The following is a 19,887-nucleotide window of genomic DNA, read 5'->3' as shown; positions in this document are numbered from 1 at the left end:
CTGTTTTTTTACTCTAGTTTTATTCTATTTTAAACCTGTTAATGCTTTTATACCGTGTTTTATTATGCTATTGTACTTTGTGGTTTTCTATCTTACTTTGTGAACCGCCCAGACAGCTTCAGCTATTGGGCGGTATAGAAATGTAATAAATAAATACATGAATAAGTAGTTCAGTGCTGCTCATGAAGATGCATGATATCAAGTAGCCCAAAGCTTATAATGGGGTGCAGAGGCATATCACCATTTCCTTATTCAGGCTGCTCATGTAGCTCGGTTTCTCCCCACCCCCAATTTTTATTTTTTACATTTTTCAACGTGACATAATAACACAACCAAAACCTCCAGTACAATATTCCATCATGAGAGATGTTATATCTCAAAAGCCAACATGTACAAAAGTTCATCGCCATACCATATGCAAGTATTAAAGAAAGGAAGGGGGGAGCGAATTTGGGACAGGACCAGTTCATCCAAGAGATCTTTCCAAAAGTTCCCATGTACCACAGGTGGCCTTAAATCTGCTACATTACGCAGAGCTTGGTCTATAAATGGGTACCGAATTGCAAGAAAGTTGTCCAGTAATGAGTAACTTTGTACATGAAGCTGTTTTGTAAGCTTCTCCATCAGGGCAAGGTTCCACACTTTAGTCAACTAGCGCTGTATAGATGATTCCCTCACAGACTTCCACATGGTTGCTATCTCTATCCTCACAGCTACACAGAAGAAAGATAGCAACTCTCTGTGTTGAAAACTGCCATTTCTGCCCTTGAATATTAGGGAGGCCTAAAGCTGGGTAAACCTGTATTTTCTGCATCGCAGTAGGAATAAAGTATTAGGAACTAGTAACCAACTTCAGCCTTGTCCTGTTGTTGTTGTTCAGTCGTGTCCGACTCTTTGTGACCCCATGGACCATAGCATGCCAGGCCTCCCTGTCCTCCGCTCTCTCCCGGAGTGTGCTCAAGTTCATTTTCATTGCATCGGTGATGCCATCTAGCCATCTCATCCTCTGCCATCCCCTTCTCCTTTTGCCTTCAATCTTTCCCAGCATCAGGGTCTTTTCCATGACTTTTCTCTTCACATTAGGTGGCCAAAATATTTGAGCTTCAGTATCTGTCCTTCCAATGAACACTCAGGGCTGATTTCCTTTAGGATTGGCTGATCTGACCTCCTTGCAGTCCAGGGGACTCGTAAGAGTCTTCTCCAGCACCACAGTTCGAAAGCATCAGTTCTTCGGCGCTCAGCCTTCCTTATAGTCCAGCTCTCACAGCCATACATTACTACTGGGAAAACCATAACGTTGATTATACGAACCTTTGTCGGCATGGTGATGTCTCTGTTTCTTACTATGCTCAGGTGATGTCTCTGCTTCTTACTATGCTGTCTAGGTGTGCCATAGCTTTCCTCCCAAGGAGCAAGCGTCTTTTAATTTCATGGCTGCAGTCACCATCTGCGTTGATCTTGGAGTCCAAGAAAGTAAAGTCTGTCACTGCTTCCATTTCTTCCCTTTCTATACGCCAGGAAGTGATGGGGCCAGATGCCATGATCTTAGTTTTCTTAATGTTGAGTTTCAAACCAGCTTTTGCACTCTCCTCTTTCACCCTCAACAAGAGGCTCTTGAGATCCTCTTCGCTTTCTGCCATTAGGGTGGTATTGTCTGCATATCTGAGGTTGTTGACAATTCTCCCGGCAATCTGAATTCCGACCTGTGATTCATCCAACCCGGCGTTTCTCATGATGTACTCTGCATATAAGTTAAATAAGCAGGGCGACGATATGCAGCCTTGTCGTACTCCTTTCCCAATTTTGAACCAATCAGTTGTTCCATGTCCTGTTGACAGAGTTGGAAATTCTGTAAGCTGAATGTGTAGAGGGGGAGCAGGTTGACACTCATTGGGTTGTGTCCAATGTTAGTCTTACTTAGAGTAGACCCATTGAAGTGAATAGGACTTACACTAGACTAACATTGGATGCACTCATGGTTTTTGTTCCCACCTTCCACAGCTTGTCAGTGGACATTGTCTATGCCAGGGGCAGGCAACCAGATGCCCTCCAGATGTTTTAGATCACAACTCCCATATTCCCTGACCATTGGCCATGCTGGCTGGGGCTGATGGGAGTTGTAGTCCAAAACATCTGGTGGACAGTAGGTTGATAGTCCTGGTCTAAGCACATACAGCCTGTACTATCTCCACACAATCAGGCATCCTGCTTTTGCAGAAGTGGTCTTGATTCACTTTCTGCATCATGTTGTAAACTTCCATCATTTTCTCCCTCAGTCTGCTACTTTTCTAAAATATTAGGCTTTTTAGCTTAAAGTGTTTTTTGTTTTTTTTAAAAAAAGATGATCCAAACTCCTGGAAACCTTAGTTGCCCTATTCTGTACATTCTTCAGCTCTGCAGTATGATATTTTCAATGGGGCAACCAGAGCTCCACAGGTATATCCTAAATATGAATGCATTACATTTACATTTATATTATGGAGAAATGATTACGTTTATATTATGGAGATATGATACTTTCCTTTTCATTCCTGGGCCTAATAATTCCATGCACTAAAGTTGCCTTTTTGTTGGCAATAAGCCTACTGAGATGACAGTTTCAATGAGCTTTGTGCTGTCGCCCCAAGAGCTAGGTGGTTACACTCAATTAAAAACCCATTAGCATATATATGAATTTGGGATTTTTGTCTCAAAGTCCATTACTTTGCATTTACTTACACTGAATCGCATCTAATGTTCTGTTCCTATTCATCCAGTTTGGAGAGATCCTTTTGGGAGCCCTTTCACAATCTGCTTGGGATTTCACCCTCCTGAATGACTTGGTATCATCCGCAATCATGACCTTCTCTTTTATTCACTCCCAACTAAAGATAATTTAGTTTAATGTTGAATAGGACTAGCCCCAAGGCCCCTGGGAAAATCCATTGTTTGCATCCTTCTTTTGTAAAAATTGACCAGTTAGTTCTATCCTCTGCTTGCTGTTTTGTAGCCGGTTACCTATCCATAGAATGACCTGTCCTCCTGCCATCACCACTAAGCTTTCTTAGGGCGCAATCCTATACATGTTTAGACAGAAAAAAAGTCCTTCAACTCCCAGCAGGCCCCAACCTGTACAGGATTGCGCCCTTTGAAGCCCTTTTTTGATAAGGAATTTATCAAAATATTTTTTGAAAACTTAGGCATATAATGTTCACCAGACCATCGACATCTACATGCTTGCAGAGTGCAACAAGTATGTAGTGAAACACAATCCCTTGTTTATTACAGGATTGATTAATTAATCCCTGCCCATAATACTCGTTCCCTGTTTTTGACATTGATAATGCAGATTTGTATTTCTCTTTTTGTCCCAAAGTGCATGACTTTGCACTTACATTGAGGCTCATCTACCATTTTGTTCCCATTCATCCTGTTTGGAGAGATCCTTTTGGGAGCCCTTTAATGTATTAGTATTAAACTAAAAAGTGACAAAATACACATTTATTCTTCTACCCACCAGGCTTACATATACAGTAGAGTGGTGGAAATGTATTCCGGGTAACTAATGCTCCATACGTAATCTTGAGTGTGGGTGTTCTTAGGTTTGTTTGTTTTTTAAAGCTAGGTGCCAGATGTACAGCTTCCCTGCACTGCAGGATGCTGCACTGTTGCCACCCAGCCCCTGCAGCCTCAGGCATCCCAGAGCCCGGTGGCCCCATGGTCCAGTGGCTTGCTTCATCCAGTAGTGCTGCTTTGACCGGAAGAGGTTTCAGCAGCCCCCAGTTAAACACAGCAGATCTGAAGCATTACATTCAAAGTAATTGCTGTGACACAACTAGGTGATCAGGTACAACAGGCCCACAGATCTTTGCTGGAGGCTGGTGAAATGTGCCCCCCCCCCATGGTATTGCTGGGAGGAGCAAGGCTCATGCAGTTCACTGTTTCCCAGGGGTAGGAGCCAAGACAGTGCATAACACAGAGAAGTTGTGGATTGGGTCCTAGAACTTTCATTTCCCCTTGTTGTTGTTGTTGTTCAGTCGTTCAGTCGTGTCCGACTCTTCGTGACCCCATGGACCATAGCATGCCAGGCCTTCCTGTCCTGCGCTCTCTCCTGGAGTGTGCTCAAGTTCATATTCATTGCATCGGTGATGCTATCTAGCCATCTCATCCTCTGCTGTCCCCTTCTCCTTTTGCCTTCAGTCTTTCCCAGCATTAGGGTCTTTTCCAGAGAGTTTTCTCTTCTCATTAGGTGGCCAAAATATTTGAGCTTCAGCTTCAGGATCTGTCCTTCCAATGAGCAGTCAGGGTTGATTTCCTTTAGGATGGACTGATTTGACCTCCTTGCAGTCCAGGGAACTCGAAGAGTCTTCTCCAGCACCACAGTTCGAAAGCATCAATTCTTCAGCGCTCAGCCTTCCTTATAGTCCAGCTCTCACAGCCATACATTCCTACTGGGAAAACCATAGCTTTGATTAGACAGACCTTTGTCGGCAAGGTGATGTCTCTGCTTCTTACTATGCTGTCTAGGTTTGCCATAGCTTTCCTCCCAAGGAGCAAGCGTTTTTTAATTTCATGGCTACAGTCACCGTCTGCGGTGATCTTGGAGCCCAAGAAAGTAAAATCTGTCACTGCTTCCATTTCTTCCCCTTCTATATGCCAGGAAGTGATGGGGCCAGATGCCATGATCTTAGTTTTTTTAATGTTGAGTTTCAAACCAGCTTTTGCGCTCTCCTCTTTCACCCTCAACAAGAGGCTCTTTAGATCCTCTTCGCTTTCTGCCATTAGGGTGGTATCGTCTGCATATCGGAGGTTGTTGATAATTCTCCCGGCAATCTTAATTCCAACCTCTGATTCATCCAACCCGGCGTTTCTCATGATGTACTCTGCATATAAATTAAATAAGCAGGGTGATGCTTTGTAATATCTCAGATGCTGGGAGAAAAGAATAACTGGGAAAATTGCAGCATCAGTCTGCAGCCATCTAGTGTAAAATCTGTCGTGCATATCACCAGAGAGCTTCGGCTATTGGGCAGTATAGAAATGAAATGAATGAATAAATAAATAAATTTCTATGCATAACTTGTTTCAGTGCCTCGTTGCAATTAAATTTGCCAGCCAGATACATGTTTAAACACAAACCAGAAAAGATTCTCTGAAAAGAAAAACCTCAACTTTTATTTAGTTGTCTTATACTGTAACTACATGTTTTTAAAATCTGGTCCCTTTTCCTTTCTTTCTTACTTTGCTGTCCACTTTTGAAACATGAATGATGAACCTTTCATTTTCTCTAGCAACAAGTTATCCTTTCAGGAGTAGAGTTAAACTGAGAAGCACTGATTGGTATCTACATTCCAATTATTTTGTATGTTCCCATTGTTTATTATCCATTGCATTTTGAAAAGAAGAAAAGGTGCATACATTTTCTTCAGTTCAGTAGACACAGAAAAAGCCACCCAGAGCCTCATTAGCATTTTGAGAGTCAGAAAAAACGACAAAAGTTAACAACTCAATAATAATTCTGAAATAGTTTAAAAGATTTGTCCCTCACTAGTGTTCTGTTTGCACACAGAGGTTACTATTCATTAATTTGTTCTATTCCATGGGTAGCTGAGTTTGTATTAACCATGTAAAAGGTGTGTGTGTTTTAAGAGTACAGAACAAAATCATGGAGTAGGCTAGCTAACTCAATAGAATGCTAAAGAGCAGCAAATCAACTTACTCGTTTACCCAAGACTTTAAAAAAATCTCACCTTTAATTTTTTCCCCCAAGATAGCTCACAAAAGGTGAGAGCAAAACAATAAAATTTTAAAATGCATAGTAAACACACATACTCATAGAATATATATGTATACACACACACACACACAAATCTTATCTAAGAACCAGCAAGAAGAATAAAAAATCATTAAAAGACTGAGGGAATAACAAGGTTTTCCGAGCCCATATAAATCCTGGAGAGAGAGGGGGCTTGCCAGATTTCTCTGGGGAGAAAGTACAACAATTGTGGTGCTACCACCAAGAAGGCCTGGTCCCTAGCACCTGCTAATCTGGTCTTAATAAATGATGAACCAGAACACAGGTGCCATTAAGGGAGGGCCCATAGCTCAGCAGTTGAGCACCTGCTTTGCATGTGGAAGGTCCAAAGTTCAATCCCCGACATCCCCAGGTAGGGCTGGAAAAGACGCCTGTCTGAAACTCTGGAGGGTCACTTCCAGTCATTGTCGACAATACTGAGCTAGATGGACCAGTGGTCTGACTCGGTCTAAGGCAATTTCATTGCTGTCTGTCACTGTGTGTGTGTGTGTGTGATATGGAGGGCCTCTGATATTGATCTTAGGGCTGTGGTGGGTTCATGTGAGCATAAGCAGTCCATCAGGCAACCTGGTTCCAAGCCCTAAAGGCCAATACCAGCACTATGGTGTCATCATGCTACGCAACATGGGCCATTCATAACTGTAGTGGAGCTACATCAAATGCCAGTTGTGATACCCGATCGCTTCCTTGCCAATGATGGCATGCTGTGTGATGATGATATAGTATGGCTCGGAGGTGGGGTATAAGACCAAAGTTGGGTAGTGCTGTAGCTAGCCTGGAACTAAAGAACTGGATTGGACTGTATGCCTAGAAGGGAATAGGGTTTCATATTAAGTTGTAGAGTCATATCAGGAATATCCTTAGGATTGCATGAACATGGTCACACAACCCAAACTTGACTGCATTGTTTGCCATCACCACATGCCTTGATCTCATTCCCTTCTTTCTGCACATCTTTCATAGGTCCAATCCCTGTATTGCCAGTGGGAGCCCAGAGTGCCTTATTTGAATCTGCTCTGAACAATTGCCCTACTTCCTCCTATTTGTGGAGCCACCACCAATCGGGCTTTTCATATTTGACTCCTGCCTTTGAGAAGAAATTACGGCTCTCCATTAAGGCCATTAGTCATTTTAAAGGGCAGGGAATTGAAGGCTCAAGGGACTCAGCTGATTTTCCCCTACAAGAGACCCCCTTCCTTGCTGAGAAACAATTAACAAGACTTTTAACTGAGATCTCTTATCTCTGTATTTTACTATCTTATAAATTCTAAGTGCCAGCATATTAGGTAATTATCTCCTCATCTCTATGAAAATCCAAATCCTGTATTAGCATTCTCTCCTCGTTTTATACTTTCAAAAATCAAAGTATATGTTAACCTTTTCAGACATTACTTTTGCATGCCAAATTTAGATGTTTTATATTAAGGAAGAATGCTTTGAATCTTTTGCTGTTAACCCAAGAAGAGTTCCCATCCTACCTTCATGAGACAGACACATAATGCAAAGCAAAGTATATTCGATTCGTTTCCACCCTTATAAAACCAATCTTTACTAATGTCGAGAATGATCTGGTCTTTATTCTGTGTTCAAATGGCCTGATAACCCAATAAAATAAGATTCCCAAATATTTCTTCGTAATTGTGATTTGAAGTTACTTCTTTACAATTGGCACCTGAAATTATTTACTCTCCCCCCCCTACCAGCTTTGGTGAAGGGGTGCATTTGTGTCTCTCTATTGTTCAGTCCAAGTCTTTATTCCTGCAGTGATGAAGCTATAATTTGACAGCCTTGAGTTAATATGTAGTTGTCAGAGAAACATATTTCACTTGTCAGTCACAGGGTTCAGTCTGAAAAATATTGCTAAGGCTACGTCCCACAGGCACACATTCAAGACTGAAAATATAACCATTTATAATGAAACCTGAAATGTTCAGGGTTACTCTAAACTGTGTGCCCATCTTTTTAAAATTTTCCAGTGCAACTAGGTGTACTCTTTCTTTCTTTCTTTCTTTCTTTCTTTCTTTCTTTGCTGACCTCCTGAAACCAGAGCTCTCTTTCCTACTCTGTGTTGGTTTAAGCCAGCTATTCTCAATGTGGTGCCCTCCAGATATACATGGACTACAACTTCCAACAATGGGCATGCTATCTGGGGATGATGGGAGTTGCAGCTGGTGGGCAGCAGGTTGGAGGAGGCTGCTTTAAAGAATAAAAGGCTGTTCTTGTTGTCCCAAGTAAAAGCATCTCTCTTTTTTAGTATTCTTATCCATACTCGTGGAAGGAACTCCAGGTATACATTTGCACGGCTGTTGTGTTAGAAACTTAGCATTATCCCGGACTGATGCTTGAGATTTCAAATTGAAGCACAAGACATATACATTTGCTCCCCAATAGTTGTTTTCCAAACACGCGTAAAAAAAATGAAATGTAAAGAATATAAAGAATTTATAAAGAATATAAATTCGTTATATTCTCTTCATAAAGAATATAAAAGAACTGGGTACTTTTATAAGCAAGGCTTAGAAGACCATTCCTAGGTAACCACAGCCCAGTCATGGATTTGTGAAGTCACAAAAGGCCAGTCTATAAAAGTCAGACTTGGCTGGCTGCAGTCCATACCTGTCAGTCCTGAAGTTGGAAGTTCAAGGAGTAAAAAGCCAATAATTAGCTTTAAAGCATCTCTCTCTCAACTGTATCTGGCAGTTGAGGTGTTAAGCTCAAACTGGTCACTTTTCCAAAGTGTATGACATTTCAGAATCTGAAAATGGCAAAGATTCACATGTCCTCTTCTTTTTTACCATCCCCTTTAATTTGTTTGCTCCCTTTTTTATGTTGCAGAACCATAACAACAATATGGTTCTGCAACATAAATGGTGCCGTGACTCGGATACGAACCGAGGTTGCTGCGGTCACAGCGCAGAGTACTAACTCTGACAGACACAATTAGGGAATGGGAATTGGTCAGTGAGTAAGGGGTCTCACTGGCCGACACAAGAGGATTTTACACACCACGCACTTTGCTACTGGTACACTATTTTTAGGTACACTGGTACACTATTATTTTAGTGTATTTAATACACTAAAATTAGTGTATTTTAGTGTAGTGTGTAGTGTGTAAAAATTAGAGCGTATTAGGCTGCGCTCTAATAGCCCAACAAGAAGCTAAGTAATATGTATGTCACAAAAAGCTTTGTATAGTTATCAGAAATGCTATAATTGTAATGAAATTATGCATTTAAGGGGGGAATGTAGCAGCCATATCGGGGGTCAGACTAAGTAGCCTCATGCAGTCTCATGCTTCATGTTCTTGCTGAGCTCTTTCTGCCTTGAATATATTGTAAGCTGACGAGACACAGGAATTCCTTATCTTGTCAAAGGTCATACAATTGTATATCTTGTTCTCTGCTGTTCTCTCCTTATCATGGCTATCCTATAACCCAGTTCTTGTATTATAAACAATAGTGCTAGGAAAAGAAATGTTGAGGACTGCAACCCCACACGGGAGGGGGAGGGGGAGCCGTTTCATATGTGTCACAATGTCTATAAAACCAATGTGCTGATGTATTTCGGGGCTTCTGGCTCTTTGGAAATGATTCCAGCCTTAAGCCCGCACGTTAAATAAAGAAGAATCTCTTTTTCCTTCACTCCGTGGTCTCTCTGACTCTGGGTTCTGCAACACTTCAAAGTACAAAAGAAAGAGAAAACAAGAGAGTGTTTCTTTGCTGTTGCTCCTACTTATCTCTGGTACTTTTCCTCCATTGACCACTGCAGTGCTAGACTTTTACCAACAGCAACAACAATCACCAGCCGCCTGCAGGCAACTACACTTAATCCACCCCACAGTTGAACTAGGACAGGGGTTTTATGGACTGGCCAAGAGAGTCAATCTGAAAACTCCCCCCCCCACGCCTGCTGCTTTTAGCCAGCTTAAAGGGCCAGTGCCTTTTCCTGCAGTCACTGGCTTCTTCTAACAGGAATGGCAACCTGGTGCCTTCCAGATGTTTTGGACTACAACTCCCATAATTCCTGACAGTTGGCTATGCTAGCTGGGGCTGCTGGGAGTTGACATCCCAAACATCTGGAGAGCATCAAGTTGCCTATCTCCATTCTAGGAACAATAGCCTTTTGTCTTGCCAGATTGAGGAGCCACCTTTTGCCCCAACTTGTAACATGGGACACATTATTTTTTTACTGTTTGTTTCCATTATTTGTTTGTTTTACTTTTAAACTGCCCAGTAACTCAAGTTCTCTGGGTGGTATATAATACATTAAAAACATACAATAAAACAATGAAACAATTAATAAAAAACAGCACATAATAAAATCTACTCTTTCTCCTCTGTTCTTGGTTGTCTCCCTCCCTTCCATAGAGTAAGGGAGGAATCACTGAGGATAGTCTCTCCCCACCTCTTTCTGCTTGTGGAAGCATTCCGAATGTAACTCCACTCAGGGAATGCTCCTGCCAGCAGAAAAGAAAGAGCTGGACCCAACTCATTGGATTTGGTTTCAATGCCATCTCAGCACTTAGCTATTGCGGCTGCCGACTTCTGGCTACGGGTGTCACCTGCTGAAGCAATCGTGTGCAGAAGATGACATGCCACACGCCCTGAATTCTGTGCAGTTTTCTGTCATCATGTCATTTTCCTAACAACAAAACATGAGAAAGTGACCTTGATACTGCCCCCCTCCAAAAGGGGTGTGTGTGTCTGTTTAAATAGGGGAGGAGCTGTGGGGTGTGAGTGTTGTCATCAAGATCTAGATATGTTTGGAGGAGATGTTCTGAGAACTTAGCGGAAAATAGGAGCTTAAAGGAGCTTCTGAGTGGACAATAGATGGCAGTGAAAGTGGCAAGGGTCAAAATGGGGTAGGGGAAGAGCATTCTGTACTAGCAGAGTTGCTGATGTGGGATAATCTTATCTGGAGCCTTGCATTGCCTGGCAGAAGCTTATTATGCTGCACACTTGTGTCATTAGTATGGGATGCTTCAAAAGCACAGAGAAATCGAAGGCTGCATTAAAATGCCCAGTTGTAGCACAAGCTTATGATGATCTGAAAGGTCAAACATCAAGGTAATGGGCAATGGAGCAATTGCTACTTTCCATGACCAGCACAATAGGTCAGATTCTCCACTAGTAAATGAAGTTAAACATCTTCTGTTAATTTTTTTTTAAAGATAACTGCTAAATTAACAAGAGAAACATGGAACTATAAACATAAAACATTCCATATTATTTAATAAGCCATTCAATATTTTCCTTGGGTAAAATGTAAGACTCTGCCTTTTAAACCATGTTGTTGTTTAATCATTTCTGAGGATGAAATATGGTATCCAGTTAATAAATCATTTATGGAGCGAGCTATAAAAAACTTGTGATTTATCCACTTTTTATTACTTCAAATGTCAGGGCAAAGTAAAATCTAAGTTACTGAGTCCAGAAGAGGCTCAGTTTTGCCTTCTGCTTCTTTTTGGTCTTACAGCATGGTGCTTCACCCTGAACTGTACAGAGTCTGTCCGTCAGTCTCTCTGTCACACACACACACACACACACACAGTGAATCAATTTTACTTTGGTTCTGTATTGTTAAAAGGTAGCTCTCCCTTTTGTGTCTCTATAATCTAGAGTCAATATAAATGTCATCTGGTAGGTCAGGGAAATACTTTTCCAGTCCCAATCGCTGGTGAAATGAACATGTATGGGAAGATGAAAACTGGCAAATAAAGGGAGAAAGCTCTCCCAAAGAGCAGACCCAACTATGAGGGGGAAGCTATGCCCCCATCGTAATTTCACTTTAATAGCCACATCATAAGTTGAACTGGCCTCCAGTTTGTTTGTATTTAATAGCCTTGTGTAGGCAGCTTTCCTCCCGTTGAACAGGATTTCATATTTATATGAAATTCTCCATTCTTCATGTTCCAATAAATTATAAAAGAAATGGCTTTAAAACACACACACAAACACACACACCTTATATCATAGACAGCCACAAATCTCACAAGCTTCTGGAAACTGAAGAAGACAAGAAGCCATAAACAGCTGCCCCCTGTGAAGCCTCAATAATCACTTATATTAGTAAAAACAACAAAAAGTTGTGGCACTTTAAAATAAGCAGATTGTATTATGGCATTGGCTTTTACAATGAAGTGGACTTGAGTCCGCAAAAGCTAATGCCATATTAAATTAGTTTCTCTATATTATAGACTCTATAAAGTGTCACAAAACTTGTTTTTGCAGCAACAGAGTAATAGGGCTACTTTTACTAAATTGTATCAGTCAAGTGGATGACTAGCATGTATAGATGCTAAGCACAAAAACTGGTGTAGGGAGAGGGCAGGAGCAAATCTCTGCAGGCAGCCCTGTCCCAAATATATGCAGGAAAATGCTGGGTTGTTTTTTTTTAAAGGATCCCAATGCTACCTCTCCCCCAACCTTCCCCTGCCCCACAAATGGTGGAGGGCCAAAGGGTGCGCACACTCACTGCCACTGTGTTGTCACCAAACACTGGCAGAACAGAGAGCAGTGTGCAGGCATGAGCTCTTAGCAGGAGGGAGTAAGGAGTAAGGGAAGCCAGGCCCTGTTTTGCTTCCTTTCAGTCAGGGCGGGGTAGGGATTGCTTGTAAGGTGGAACTGGGTTTAGAAGACATGCCTCATAGGTCTAGGTTGCATCCTCTAAACCCATCCCACACACCCCAGATCTTCTAAAATCTGAGGGGGAATTGCCTAAGAGGACATTTTCTCCAAGGCCAGTTCTCCACCCTTTCCATTCTGGATGTTTTTTCATGAACCCACTTGTGATGATTCAGTAATAATCTTGAGGGACTCAGCTGTCCAACGAGACCATTGTTAGGAGTATCCATTGAGGTCAGAGTAGGCAACGTGAGATCTCCCCATACATTTTGGACTACAGATCCCATCATCTCTGAATATTGGCCATGCTGGCTAGGGCTGGTGGGAACTGTAGTCCAAAACATCTGGAGGGCATGGGGTTGCCTATTCCAGCATTAAGACTAACTGTGATATATTGCCCGGGACCAATTTCACCATTGGCATGTTGGGTTTACCCAGTTCTCATAGTACCAAGGAAGGTTCCTGATTTGCACTAATATACATGGACTAGGAAAAAATGTTACTCAGCCTTGATACCCAAGCTACCCTCTCTATGACCAGCTTGCTCTTCTGGCTGAGGAAATGCAAAGCTCCCAAAGATAAGGGAGGCTACATTTCCTGTACTCCAGAATACTAGAAAGGGCAGCTTGAAAGCACCCCTTTCCATCTTACTAAGGCTGTGGGTGGGGGAGAACTTTGGTTACTAAGGTATAGTTTTTGGTATCCAGAGCCTTAGTAGAAAAGAAAGAGACTCTACTCTGTTGCTCTGCCTCCTGCCACTTTGTGGCTGGCTTCTGGGAACACCGAAAACTGTCCCTTACAGCAGGAGTGGGCAGATGTCAGGTTTCTGGGATCTACTTTGTTTTTAACTAGAACCTCAAGGTCCAGCAACTGGAGTCAGGGCCAAAATAGTGGCTCTGGGCAGACATACACCAAGTAGAATGACGGAACAGGGTGCTTCTGAGCACACAGCTCAGACCAAGGGAAGTATCCAATGATTCCCGTACACGAGTGGGACCCACTGCTAGCACAATAAGAAGCTCACGGATCCTGAAACGAACGGAAATGAGCCAAAGTGCTCATTTCTGGAATGGGGCAAGTCAGCTGGGCTCAGAAAAGGACTGCTTTAAGAAGTGCTAACTTTCTGTTGCACTAGTGGTTGGTTCCATGGGCACAACAGTATGAGCGGGGGCACAGCGGCAGTATTCAGTACAGAATGAGCTTGGGCACAGCAGCAGTATTCGGTACAGAATGAGCGGGGGCACAGCGACAGTATTCAGTACTGCCCCAAGAATTGATTTTCATATCAGAACTGAGCTTGCAGTCCTTCCACACACAAAAATCCACTCCTGGTTTTCCCCCTCCCCCGGCAGCCTAATTTAGAGGAGAGAAAAGCCTTTCTGTTGATGAGTCAGAAATCCTTGCTGATCTACTGCAAATCATCCAGAGTTGTACCAGTAGATCCATATCTACCTTCTGCCCACTTTTGTCTTAAAAGCCAAACCAGATGTTCTTCTCATTGGGTTATATCCAGTGTTAGTCTAACTTAAGGCCCATTTATTTCAGTAGGTCTACTCTATGTAGAACTAACATTTGATACAGCTCAGTGCATGGTTAGCGACAGTGTCAGGGTTTTAAGATATTTAAAGCTAGGCCCATGCTGTGTGTGTGTGTGTGTGGGCCGGGGGGGGGGGGTCATTGGGACCGCAGTGTGTGTGGGGTGCAGAGGCTTAACCCTTCTCAGTGTTGTGGCCTGGAAGATCCAGGCATGTTAGTACTACCTCTCACAGCCCCCCAGACACAATCAACAGAGACTTATTGGAAGAGTCTGGAACCAGTTTTCCGTAAGGTAGCAGAAAAGCAGGTTTGAGGGCTTTTAAAGAGTGGACGAGCGCTTAGCAATGGCTATTGCCTGCTGCCTACTTATTAGACTTGGGAGGTGCATTGTAAACTGCCAAAGAGCTCTCTGTCATATCTCGCTAATATATAAATAATAAACAGTATTTCTCATCTTTCTGCTCTCCATGGATCATTCCCACGGGAACTGGTTCCTTGTTCCCAGTCCCTTATTTGGCACAGAGCTGCATGAGCAGCCTGAATAAGTTGTTGATCTTTTATATGCATCTGCACAGTAAGAGAGAACGGCAGGTTGCTCTTTATGCTACTAAGAGGAATAATTTACAGGGCATGCCATGTGGCCGGATCATAGCAGAACTCAGGCTCAAACTACATATGACATTTTTACCAACAAACAAAAACTGAAAAGCAATTGGGAGTGAAGGGGAGGGGAACCATTTCCTGTCATTTTTCTTTTCCACGTGGGGAAAATATATATTTATTTCTTTATTTATTAATAATACTTAATGAATAAGGGGCCATAGCACAATGGTGGAGTGCATGCTTTGCATGCAGAATGTCCCGGTTCAATCCCTAGCATCTCCAGGTAGGGCTAGCATGGAATTGTGCCTGAAACCCTGGAGAGCCACTGCCAGTCAGTGTCGACAGTACTGGGGGTAGATGGACCAAGGGTCTGACTCAGGATAAGGCTGCTTCCTATGTTCGGCTTGATATATTTATTTATTTATTGCATTTATATGCCGCCTTTATTCCTCTTGCAAGGAACCCAAGGCGGCTTACATTCTCCTCCTCTCCATTTTATCCTCACAACAACAACCCTGCGAGGTGGGTTGGGCTGAGAGTCTGTGACTGGCCCAAAGTCACCCAGTGAGCTTCCATGGCCGAGTGGAGACTAGAACCCGGATCTCCTGGCTCCCAGTCCAGCACTGTCACCACTACACCATGCTTTACATGCCAAAGAATTAAAAACCACTATTAAAATAGTCAATTAATAAACAATTACAGCTACAACAAACTAAGAGGATGGGAACAGAAACAATAAAAAACAAAAAATGGGAATAGAAAACAATAAAACGGGGCAGCATCATGATAATCAATTACAATTCAGGGAAAGCTTGTGTGAACAGCTACGTTTGCAGGAAGCATTTAAAACTCTCCATGCTTTCTGCCTCCGAACCATACAGGAGAGGGTGTTCCAGAGGGTGGGTGCCACTACTGAGAAGGCCCACTTTTGAGATGTCACAAGGATCCCCATATCTTTTACCTTGAGGGGAAGAAAGCAGCTGGGTGTCTGTGTGTGACTTTGGGTGGAAAAAAAGGTCCATGGGGAAGGGGTTAAGCAGCTACTCTTCCTTGTCAGTGCACTAAAGATCCCAACCTCCTGCAGCCCCTTTTTCATTCAACAAAAAAAGATGGGAGGCGGAATGACACATGGCTAAGTGTAACATGTAGTTGGAGTATGATACAACAGCTTGCATATTATGTGTATTATTATACATATGTGTTTATATACATGTTTGCAAACAAAGAAGTCAGTCTGGATAGATCATTTTGCATATAATAAATAGGTAACTCACTAATTGTTGATACTTCGCAGCATGTACATTTTTAATGAAAACTACAAGCCTTAACTACTGGCCCTGTTCCTATCCTACATTGTTCTTGGGCTTTATTAAGCTGCCTATCTGATTTTCAAAGATAATTACAAACATTTCTAAGCCTCTTATTTCCCCAGGGAACTTTACATATTTTCAGCCACAGTATTCAAGTGACACAAAGACTCCTTAGGCAGATTCACATCAGATACTCATGGGGGGTGGGAGTGTTTTGGCAATGCTATGGGATTGTGAGTCATTGATGATAGACCATAATGGGGAGGGAGAGAGCATCAGTTTTAATCCCTAGAACTACAAAAAATATTGGTTGTTGCCCTGGAGTCTCATATGAAGCTGCCTTATACTGATTCAGACGAATGGTCCATTTTGCTTCCTACAACTGGCACCAATTTTCCAGCATCTCAGGCATTAAGAGCCTTTATTTTTGGACTGCAAGCAGGGACTGAAATGGGGATATTCTTCATGTAAAGCATATGCTCTACCTACCCCTTACCTATGCCCATTCCCCAAAAGATTAGCTTTGTCTTGGGAAGGTCACTTCAGCATCTCACTGGAACAGGACTCAAATCCCCATTCAGGGCCAGGGCCCAACCACTAGGCACAGTGAGAAATGTCTCAGGCAGCAGATGCTGGGGGGCAGCAGTGGTAGCCGTTCCCTCTCTTGGAGGACAGACGTGTGTCCTGCATCCCCTAAACTAGCCTGATGCCCTCAGGTGTGGTGGAGAACCCTGTACCACTGCCAGTGTTGAAGTAAGATTCAGCTGCCATCCCAGTCAGCTTCTGTACGTGGAATGGAGCAGGGGAAGGTGTGTGTGGACATTTTCAGGCAGCAAAACATTTTTCTCTATCCCTGTCTCCATTGCACTGCTCTTTCCTGCTGAGCTACCAGGAAGCTCCAATTTATATTTATTAATTTTTGCTCATTTCCCCTGTCAGTGTACAAAGTGCTTTATGGGTGTCATCTCATGTATTCCCATAAGCACCTTGGGAGGTGGGTGAGGCTGAGAGAAAATGCCATTTCCATGGCCACACAGGGAGCTTCATGGTTGGATTAGTGCTGGACAATTTTTCCAAGATTCCTCTGAGAAATCTATTAAAAAATCAAGCCCAGGGGAGTTTGCCCTCAGCCCTCCCTACTTGTCCCAAACAAATGTATCCTTGTGAAGAGAGATGGACTGAGAGCAGAGAGGGGCCACTGGCTCATGACAGGAGAGGCCTTGCAGGCTTCATCCTTAAGACCTGCTCACTCCTGAACCTTCTCAGCAGCATCCTTGGCCACCAGTGTGCCTGGGAGTTGTAGTTTTCTCTTGGCCCAATTCCTTGAAATGGGAGGCATTGGAAACCATTTCCATGCATCCCAGTGGCTCTCATAAGCATGCTCAGGACTGTCTAAGCCCAAGGTAAGCAACCTGATACCCTCCACATGTTTTGGACTATAATTCCCATCAGTCCCAGTCAACATAGCCAGTGGTAAAGGATTCTGGAAGCTGTGGTCCAAAACATTGGGAGGGAACCAGTTTGCCTACCCCTTGTCTAGGCCTTAAGGAAGAAGCCTGCAAAGCCTCTTGTGTCACCAGCCAGTCCTCTCAGCTGCTGGTTCCCTACCACCCACCCTGGTCACAAGGGTAAGTTTGCTTGGGAAGGGGTGGACTGGCAGGGAGGGGGGGATGTTGGTGAGCCCATGACAAGTTGGGCCTGAACATCACGGGATTTGGGCTCAGCTCATAACGGGCCTAGCAATTCCAAAGTGAGGGAGTTCATTCCGAACTCACCCCATTTCAAAATTTGCCATTATCACTTGGTTGGTCACAGATTTGAATCTGCATCTCCTATTCATAAACATAACACTCTGGTCCATAGACAGCATTTTGCACTTGTCTTTTCTTATTTCAGTGTGAATAATGTGGCTTTGCCATTTCTTTCCTGACAGACTCAGATAGCACAGTCTTTACAGGGCACAGCGCTGGAGCTGATGTAACTTTGTGGCCTCAACTCTGTGAGAGGATGCAGCTGAGTAACCATGTGAATACTGAACTATTTCAACCTAGTGAACTTCCCTTATCTTGGACATATGAAGAACCTACCATTAGGAAATCTCTGGATACATTTTATGGGACTTGCTGCCAGAAGAAGCCATTTGTGGGGAGTCCGGCATATGAAGCAGCTTCGCAATGTGTTTCTGCCAAAATCGCAGACCTAGCAGACAAAGAAGGAATGGAATACGCTCTGAAGAGTCTCCGGTTAGCTCAGATGGCTTTGAACAGAGATGGAAATAAGGTATTTCCTCAACACTCCAGCAGCACCTGCTTTTCCACTCCCCCTAATGTGAGTGTTAGTTTGGAGGAACGAAAGCAAATACCTGGACTCTCAGATGATGTCCTTCACTTCATCTTAAAACAAAAACTAACTAAGTGATTTTTGGTCTAAAATTATTACATTTCTAAGTTTGCTTCCCCACCCACATTAAGAGATGATAAAATGGGGGTGGGGGTGGTACCAAATGGATTGTTGGAATGCCTAGGCAAGGCCAAGAGTATAATAAAGTCATGAATTAACCAGATTGTGTTCCATGGCACAAAACAGTTGCTTTTAATTACTAGTGTTCTTTAGCACACACCCATGTTATGTTTTTATTTTTATTTTAGAAAATGCATAAACCACTCTGTATCTAAAAAAAATTCCCAAGCCGAGAACAGTAAAGAAAAAAGAATCAAAATACAAAAGAATCAAAATAATTAAAATCAAGATGCACCAATCAAACTATGGCTGGTCATTCAGGAAAAGCTTGTTTAAATAAAAATGTCTTTAGCAGGTGCTGAAAACAAAGCCTCGTTGGCGCCCGCCTGACATCAGCTGGCAGGGAATTCCACAGAGAGGGAGCCAGTACGCTAAAGGCTCTACTCTGAGTGGACTCCAAATGGACCACAGGTCCATGCGGAACCACCAGGAGTGCCTCATCTGATGACCTCAGTGTCTAAGCAGGCTGTTAACAATTGAAGAGTGGCTTGTGCATGTGTAAACTGTGCTGGATCCTCTGACTGGTTGCTTGTGAACATATTATCTATTTTGATTGGCAGTAGCTCTCCAAGAACTCAGGTCTTTCCCAGCCCTACTACCAGAGTTCATTTTAACTGGTGATGCCAGGAATTGAACCTGGGATGTTGCGCATGCAAAGCAGGGACTCTACCACTGAACTGTGGCTTTTCCCCAAAAGCATGACAAAGCTTGTAGAAGGGAGATACAGACTGTCTCTGCACCATACTTGGGCCGCAGTTTAGGTACATTTGGAAGCTTCTTGCTATAAATTAGTGCTCTGCTTCCAGATTATGTGGGATTTACAACACAATCCTAGGCATGTCTGAATTCAATGGGAGTTATTTCCAGGTAACTGCATCTAGAATTGCAGCCTAAGGCAGGGACCCTAGTGCCAGCATGAGGACACAGTTTGCCCCATTGATTACAGTGCTCCTGGGCACGTGGGTGTCTCTGGGGGAAGGAGGAAGCTGCAGCCTCCTCCCTACCCCAGCAACCCCGCGCAACAATTCCAGTGACCTCATGTATGTGTGTGAATGACTACGTATGTGTGTGTGCATGACTGTGTGTGTGCATGCACCTGTGAAGCCCCCAGCACCACAGCAAGGCACTCGATGCGGCCCTCATGGCTGAAAAGGTTGGGCGCCGCTCGATTACATCAGTGCCAGGGCCTGGGGCAGCAAATGCCTTCTGTGCAGCGTGGCATAAGCCCTGGTTCAGAGGTTCTCTCAAGACATGTCACCAGTATGTAGGCAACGCTGGGCTACCTGATTAACCATACGTAATAGAAAGCCCTCTTAAAACCAGATAGCATCTTAGAACAAGCTTAATATTTGGCTCTCGATATGGGTGATACAGAATTCTATCTCTGTAAATGTTTCTGTGAAAAAGATTTGTCTTTTTTACTACAAAAGTATCGGCATAACAGTACAAAATACAGGAGCTTATGCGTGCATGAATTCAAACACCTGAAACAGCCAACATC

At 43.1% G+C, this 19,887-nt stretch overlaps 1 protein-coding gene across 2 annotated transcripts in view; it reads left to right on the top strand.

The window, feature by feature from the left end:
- CHGB (chromogranin B) overlaps positions 1–19,887 on the top strand; it is a 127,803-nt gene that overhangs the window by 42,734 nt on the left and 65,182 nt on the right. Inside the window, exon 3 of one of the 2 annotated variants that reach the window (XM_084825297.1) lies at positions 17,800–18,687. The exons of the other annotated variant lie outside the window; for it this stretch is intronic. Coding sequence (XP_084681423.1) covers positions 17,800–18,284 — 485 coding nt within the window. The 3' untranslated portion in view covers positions 18,285–18,687. Of the gene's footprint in view, positions 1–17,799; positions 18,688–19,887 lie in introns of those variants that run through there. 2 annotated transcript variants of the gene reach the window in all.

The sequence above is a fragment of the Heloderma suspectum genome, chromosome 1 (assembly GCF_057233095.1).
Source record: "Heloderma suspectum isolate Gila_16-S chromosome 1, 16-S_ref, whole genome shotgun sequence".
NCBI classification, from domain to species: Eukaryota; Metazoa; Chordata; class Lepidosauria; order Squamata; family Helodermatidae; genus Heloderma; species Heloderma suspectum.
The sequence above is the reverse complement of the archived record's forward strand: the minus strand, read 5'-3'. Positions and strand labels throughout refer to the sequence as shown.